At 30.3% G+C, this 8,379-nt stretch overlaps 1 protein-coding gene across 1 annotated transcript in view; it reads left to right on the top strand.

Moving 5' to 3' along the window:
• The window catches only part of LOC107447115 (uncharacterized), a gene marked incomplete at its 3' end in the record, with an annotated part of 11,015 nt that extends 3,734 nt beyond the window's left edge, over positions 1 to 7,281 (top strand). Inside the window, 1 exon segment of the mRNA XM_043038941.2 lies at positions 7,189 to 7,281. Coding sequence (XP_042894875.2) covers positions 7,189 to 7,281 — 93 coding nt within the window.
• Between the last annotated feature and the right edge of the window lie 1,098 nt (positions 7,282 to 8,379).

Genomic DNA, 8,379 nt, shown 5'->3' with positions numbered 1-8,379 from the left:
ATATATATATAATTATATCTAAAATTCTAATTCACGAAATATTCGTAAGGGTTCGTAAATTTTAAAAATAGTCTTAAATGTATGCAGACACTGTAACTTTAAGTTTATTAGTACTTTATTTATTTGTAATATTCCCTTTATTAAGTTTACTTATCCCCTAATTAAGTTTAGAATATTTGGTAAATTTGGTGTAAAAGTATGATCTTTATGCAACAATTAACCAGTGTGACTACTTTTATTAAAAAAAAAAAAAATAAAAATTCTTGGGGTGCTCTGTTGCTTACACGAACTTTATTTGTCTGCTTTACGGTTCTGCAACACTTTTTCACGTTTTTCCCCTTATCAGTAGCATGGGTATGAGGAGCTTTATAATGAATTGTATTATAGTTTAGTTAGTAATGCTTTACAATCATCTAAAATTCTAAAATGCACTTATAATAGATTTTTGTCCTATGTTTCATATTTTCAATCTAAATAAAAATTTGTTAAATAAAACTGATTTCCCACATCGAATCGAATCGATGTACTCAAAATGTGCCTTTTGTTTGCATGTAAATCTTCCAGCCTACCTTTAAGAGTGATAAAGATAGTGGTGTTATCTTTCCACTCTCTCTCAAACAAAACTGGAAATTCAACTCCTTATCAACGCATACCCGATTTACACGCGCTCATAAGATAAAAATTTTTTGTTTAGTTAATGTTTAATACTTTTTATTTATTTACTGATTCACTTTTACTCTTTCACTTATTTTACACTATAATATATTAAATCGTTAACCTTTTGGCCCAGAATTTTTATTAAATATGATTTTTATATTTTTCTCATTGCTTTATATTAATTTAAGTCAAAACAAGTGAAAATATTGTATTCAGTATTTTAATAATTTATGGTTACGAAATACGACATGAAACAACCGTTGTCTTCCCTGCGTTAAAAGTAAAATTTTCCAAATATAACACTTCCAAACAATCTTCAAATGTGCACTTATTTTCAATTATTTAGATTTAAATTAAGAGAAACAATCATTCATTATTGTAATTACAAAATCAATTATTGATATATTTTTGAATAAGAATTATTGATACATTTTTATAAAAAAAATTCTTTCGAATAACGCTTTTGGGAAAAATATACTTGAGGGTGCCCCTTGGCGAAATTGGCGACTTATTTTTGGCGCCATACTTGTTTGCCCAGAACGCCGTGGTAACCCACAAACAGGACATTTAAATCTTTTGCTAATTAAACCTTCATTCATACACCAGTCAATCACTGCTTTTTTTCCACTGTTATTCAAATCGTACAGAAACTTAAGATTTATCTTATTGACAGTATTCATTTATAGTGCCAGAAGCAAAAGTAACCTTACCAGCCGGTATCCAATGTAGAACAAACGGATCTCTGAAATTACATTTAAAAATTCATTTAAAAGCAACACTAAATTCTAAACTAATCGGAATTACGGTTTAAATCTAAACCAATCAGAATCACGATTGGTTTCAGCTTGGCGATCACAACTTGGCGGGGGCACCCTCAAATATAGTCTACCCACGCTTTTTTTAAAACAAAAAATTGCACAAATTCTTTCCTAATAATCTGATATTGATCCGGTAACTAATCGAGTGTTTTTTATAATTGAAAAGTACCTAAATATATTTTTGCTTATAATTAGAGAGTCAGAAAAAAAATTATAAAAGTGACATCAGTCTCCAATTTGCGCCAAAAGATTATTAATATGCCACCTCAGTAATTTTTTCGCTTACACTTTACGACGACGGTAAATGAGCCACGAAAGCATTCTTTTATAAGAACTTGATATATTGAGACTTAAGTGCTATGAATATATTTTTCGAAAAATATTTCTTTTTTTAATCTTTTTGTTTATTATTATTTTTAAAAAAAATTTTTTTAGCAGAGTCTTTTAATGTTTATAAGTTTTTTTAAACATTGCATAGTTAGAAAATTTTAATCATAAGGGAATGATAACATATTTACTTGAATTCCATAAATAACTATTATTGTGAAATATTGATTTTTTTCACAACTATTTTAAGTCTTCAAGAAAGAAAAACAATATTACAAATGCAATAGTTTGATTGGCATTTTCAATCGGATAATGCTTTGTTATGTGCCCTTTAAATTTAAGTATAAAAAAAGCATGAAAACACACGATATGTATATATAACTTCGAAAAGTTCGCATCGGAATCCCCCCCTTTCTCATATGAATGGTACCCATAAGAAAAATACTCGAAAACGTCGTATAAATTTTCAGAATTCAATTTTCTAGAATGAAGATAAGATTGTTATCGAGAGAATAATTTTACGAGAACTGAACAAACAAAATACTTCAAAGCTTGTATCTTGAATTGAAGGATTACTGATATTTTAAAAAATTATTTTTATAATCTTTGAATAATATTTTTCTAGTAAAATTTCTTTACTTTTTACTGATTTATCCCTTTTCATTTGAGAATAAGAGATGATAAAGAAAGCTTTTATCCCAAAAATCTCTTGAGCCTCCGATAAATCCCACTAAAGGTGGAATTAGAGTGCCTGTATTGAAAAGAGTGATGACAATATCCAAGAGCGCATGCGCTGCCGTCAGATTTTTGTCCAAGGGGGTTGCCAGATGATACACCGAAATTGGCGCCACTCGCTCATTTGGTGTTATTCTGAAGGTTCTGTTATTCTAAGAGTATATACTAAAGTATCAATAATATAAACTTTAAGATTGGAAAGCACATGATATTACAGATTTTTTAAGAAACATTGTCTAGCATCTGAAATTGTTAAAAAATTAACGTCAAAAAAAAAAAAAAAAGACTAATGAAAAGACTTCAGCTTTTAATAAATGCCTTAAATAAAATATAAAAATTAATAATGATTATGCCATTTATTTCAGAAATAATAATTAATAAAACAAATTATATAATTTATTATTATTTATTACTTTTTCAGGAAAAAATTATCGCATATTCACCTGAAAAGGTATTGTTTATTTCAACAAATTGTAAACAAAAATTTCCATAATTAGTTGAAATTTAAAACAAACTAGCATTTTATACAGTTGGTAACGAAAAGTAAACAAATGCTACTTTGTAACGCGCATTGTAACATTGTAACGGGAACATTGTAACGCGCCAACATGTCAAAGTAATATCGCCAAACTCTGCACTTCTGAAGTTTTGATAAAAAGATGCTCAAATCTTAAAATTTATAAGTAATTTAGATAGAAATTATGTGCATTAAAAGTAAATACATTTATTCTTATCTAACCATTAGTTATTTCATCACCTTGTTCTCTTTACAATGAGATAAACATAACTTTATATGCACGCAAGTAAGTGATAATAAGGATAAATTCTAATAACTAACAACTATCCAAATTTTCAGCCATAATTTTAACATTTACTGTAACTGTGAAGTTTCTTATTGAAAAAAAGTAAGTAATGAACTTATTACATGCATTTATTAATACAGAACATAATTTTTTTGAGTCAGATAATTTTCACTCCATGTAATTCCAATGGCGAATTTTCCACTCTCGCCTCCGGCGGTAAAGTTTTTCTGTCCACCAATCAGGAATCGTTTCTCCCTTGTCCACTCTCTTTTACTCTAGGCTACTAGGCTCTACCTAGGTCACTCAAAATCGAGGTAAATCGGTTTACCATTTGAGACCCTTTATCGTCATGAAGATTTGGCGACACCTCCTTGGACGGGTGTGTTTCTTCAACAGAAGGTTTATTTTAGGTTTCCTTCTTTAATGAACTTCTCTTAAACAAAATATTAGTACAGTGTAAAATTCATTAGTCTTATGTTATCTTCTTCATTAATCTATTGTATAAACATAAAAAACCTATATTTCGTAAATCCATGACTCTCTAGTGCGGAATTCAGCTAAATTTTCGCAATTGCGATAGACAAATTTGGCCAATCAAAAGCTTTTTTTCTTTTTTTACATGTCGTGAAATGTGATATGTTTACAAAAATGCAGACTTCTGATTGGCTTTATTGATCTATCGCAATTGACAAATTTCGCTGAATTCCGCCCTACTGTCAGCAAGGATATGAATTTTTCGTAGCTGTATGACAAAGTAAACAATCAGAAAACTACATTCGGCACGATGGACATATAAATCTCAGAAAATCAATAAAATGGATAGAACTACATTTCGTCTTCTGTTCTTCATTACTGAAATAGTGAAGCTAGGGGAAGTCCCGAAAGAAGTTTTTGCCCCAGGCCCCAATTTTGCTAAGATGGGCCCAGTAAATATAACAACAATGTCTCCTTTTTTAGAAATATATCTTTAAATAACCAGGGCCCGCGCTAAGCAATCGCCAACTTGCCAAATGCGATAAAATCGTAGCTTTAGCGAATGATTTTTTCCACTGGAAAGAGTCTGGCTGAATTCGTCTGGAGCTGCAGCGGTGACTATGGTAACGAGGTGTGATTATTTCAAGTAAGGATGGGGGTCCCTCTTTCGGTGAAAGAAAAGGAGACCTCTTCATCGAGCCACCCTCCCTAAAATGCCCTCTTCTTGTTTCCATAGCACCGAACTGCCGCATACTTAGTGGAGGTCAGAGTACCTATCTTAGACAAACAGTATTTTACTCGATCCTCAAAAATTACATCAAATTGCATTTTTCTAAGCAAATCAGTATTATTTATTCGATCACAGTAATTTTCGGTAGTTGCGCCACATAGCCAATCAGAATTGGGTCCAAATAATATAAGCTTGAAACAAATTATTGCATAATAGTTTTCTATGGGTAAAAAATTAATTAAAAAAAATTTCTAAGATTTGCATTTGGCGAAGTCTTTCGAAATTTTGAAAATGCTTTTGATATTTGACTAATTTAAAAGTTTATTATTTGAAATCCCTAGCACAGGCGTAATAACTAAAATAAATTTTCGATTAATTTCACCAGAATTACTTAATATCATTAATATCTTGTGAAATGCAGCAGATTTGAGCTCGGAAATACAATTATTTATTTTTTTAAATTGAAAAAAAGATTATCTGTTTGAAAATAAAATATTGCCTTGTAAAACAAGCAGCAGTAATCAACTGCAACCTTTCTAACTAAAAATTGTAAAACATGGTTCCCACACTCCTTAAAAACTGCTTAATTTTAATTTTGGAAAATAAGGGCCCTTAAAAGTAATTAATTTTGTTACACGGTTTTTAAAGGTCCTTACTTTTTTAGCACCACTAGAGTTCATAGGAACAATTTTTTAATTCAATATTTTAAAACAAAATGTCGTTCTTTATATATCCAATTTTCCGGGATGCTCGGGACCATCGCTATCCCGGATGTCTGAATTTCCCGGTTTTCTGGATAGACCAAAAAGTTAATCGATGTTTTATCAAACCCAAACTACAAGGAAAAAGTGTAACACATTTTAAAGTAAGAGAAAAAAAGAAATCTCTCCAAAATTTAAAAAAAAAATGACAGAAAAATAACTTTTAAAAGAATAAAAAAAATTGCAAGTTTAGACAAGAAAAACAAGTTTAAAAAATACAAAATTCTCATATTTTTTTTTTTTTTAAATCATTAAAATTCCTAACTTAACTAATATAAAGCAAAACGAATGATTAAAAAGCGCAATATATTTCATACCTAATTATACGGGAGGGGGGAGGCGATGAAATAAAAGGAAAACTTATTAATCTAAGTAAAAAAACACTTGAAAATTATCGCACCGAAATGATAGTTAAAAAAGGCACTAATATATATATTAAAGCGCGGAACAAGGCAGGATATTACTAGATCAACGAAATTTTAAAACAAAAAACTTATAAAAAAGAATTAATTTATTGAGTATGAAATTTATCCAGAAAAGAAAAGAAAAAAAAACTCAGCTTCATGAAATAATCGTCTGCAATTAGTAATAAATAATTGCATGCATAAATTAATAAACAATCGTCTCCTTTTATTTTTTTTATGAAAACACGATTTTTAAAGAAAGCAGATGTGATTCCATGCCAAGAAAAACTTGCGAATGATACCGCAGTTCTAAAGAATCAAAATTTATTCAAAAGAAAAATATTGTTTTGTTAATCGATGTCAAATAGATAAATATAACAGGTGATAAAAAAACTTTTGTTCGTAATAAATAATGTGCTGTTGTTGTTGTTAATTTACGTCGCACTAGAGCTGCACAATGGGCTATTGGCGACGGTCTGGGAAACATCCCGGTGGATGATCCGAAGACATACCATCACAATTTTGATCCTCTGCAGAGGGGATGGTACCCCCGCTTCGGTAGCCCAACGACCTGCACGCGAAGTCGAGCGCTTTACGGTAGAACAGTTTAACGAGGACCAATACCGCGCACCCTCGGTCCTTACGCAGACTTATCCAAGTGGTCATCCACCCGCACACTGACCGCAGCCAGTGATGCTTGACTTCGGTAATCTGCTGGGAACTGTGTCTTAACGATCAGTCTACTGCGGGACGATGGTTGGTTTGAAAAAAAATTGGATTTTTTTTAATCCCCTATTGCGTGAGAGCAAATAATGATATTATGAAAAAGGGAAGAGTGAAATTTGATTGAATGTCGAATTTTCTGACAATGACAATTCCCGGTTTTAGGGTGAAATTGCGTTTTCCCCTGACAATTCACTGACTTTTTTTCTTTCGAATATCGTTTTTCCTGACTATTACTGACTTGTCCGGGATTTGAACCCAGGACCTTTCTGATGTTAAGTCGTCCCTTCGGTTTATTGAAATAACTAGGAAGTCCTATAAGTAGAAAATTTACCTCTAATTCGTTATCTGCGGTCAAGAATTATCCGGCAGTACACGCTTATAAATTAATTATTTTTTATCATTATTATTATTTTTTTTAATTTCGTTGATCTAATAATATCCTGCCTTGTTCCGGGCTTTAATATATATATTAGTGCCTTTTTTAACTATCATTTCGGTGCGATAATTTTCAAGTGCTTTTTTGCTTAGATTAATAAGTATTCCATCTTTGTAGTATGCAAACTCAGTTGTCTTTAAATTTAGTAAGAAAATATCAGTCTAAATAACAGTATTTTATAATTTTTTTCAATGTTTTGTTCATAAGCAAAGTCATATGTGTGTATTATATAGTAGCTTGTTAAATGTTTTTCCTTGTAAAGGTTTGAATATTAAAAAAAATATTTTTTTTAAACATTTTTTTCCTTCCTTTTGCAGCTTGTGTAAATTTGACGTATCTTCCTCAGGACTTAGGAATATCCTTCACTGTTACTATAGATAAGCTTACCATTTATAATAAAACCATATCAGGTATAGTAATATATTACCATTGATATATGAGTATTAATTGTCTGTGCTCAATCTATGAATTGAATTTCCTGTATGTTTTTTAATCGATTTTTTATTTTACTTTGTGTGCATTTTTTTTTTAACTATGCTTCCTCATTTCACGAGATACTGTTTATTATAGTCTTATTTTCTCCGCTTTTTCTGAAATCTTACATTATTCTTATTTAAGATTATTGAATAATTACTGAATAATAATAATCGTAATGTATTGTGTATACATATATTATGATTATTATTATTCAGTTTCTTATTTAATTTTCTTTCAGTATTGCTTGAAGCAAACAATTGTTGTTAAATGATGTAAGAAGATATGATAAATTATATTTATTCACTATATTTTTTCTTTGTGACACTGGACTTAATACACAATGCTGTGCAGTAATGGAAAAGGCATTTTCAGTTTTTAAATTTTTCTAATTTTTCAAGAAATATTAAAATAAAACTTTAGATGTGTTTAAATCATGCAATTACTCACACTTATCAATGATATTTGATGCTTTCAGAGTTTTAGGAACAAGGAATAAATTAAGAACATTAAAAGAAAAGTTTTTTGAACAGGAGATATAACAATTAGCTTGTAACTTCAGTTTATTACTTTAGTTATTATATGCAAGAACTGCATCAAAATTTGTGAACCTTAAAAAAGTATTCAGCAAAATAAAACCAAATTTCCGGAGTAATTTTTATTATTAATCAAAAATAACTCTGAAAAAAAAATGTTATAAAGTTGGAAGAAAAATCATTGATGATTATGCAAGATGGACATCTGTCATCAATGACTTATATCGATGATAATAAGCACTTCGAAATCTGCACTAAGTGTTCTGCTGCCCATGCCTCCCCTGACCACATTTAATCTTGTCTGGGACTTACCAGGCAGGACCTGGATCAAGCTCCCCTACTGGTGCTAGACTTTCTCAGAGTGAACGAGCTCATGGACCTGATCTAGCTCAGCTGGTCATGGGGATGAGAACAACAACAATTTAAAAAAGTTTAATTATTTTCTTGCAAATCATATTTGGTTACTAAAGTAATTTAAACATCTTGAAAATTCAACAA

This window comes from Parasteatoda tepidariorum, chromosome 1 (assembly GCF_043381705.1).
Source record: "Parasteatoda tepidariorum isolate YZ-2023 chromosome 1, CAS_Ptep_4.0, whole genome shotgun sequence".
Classification (NCBI taxonomy): domain Eukaryota; kingdom Metazoa; phylum Arthropoda; class Arachnida; order Araneae; family Theridiidae; genus Parasteatoda; species Parasteatoda tepidariorum.
The sequence above is the reverse complement of the archived record's forward strand: the minus strand, read 5'-3'. Positions and strand labels throughout refer to the sequence as shown.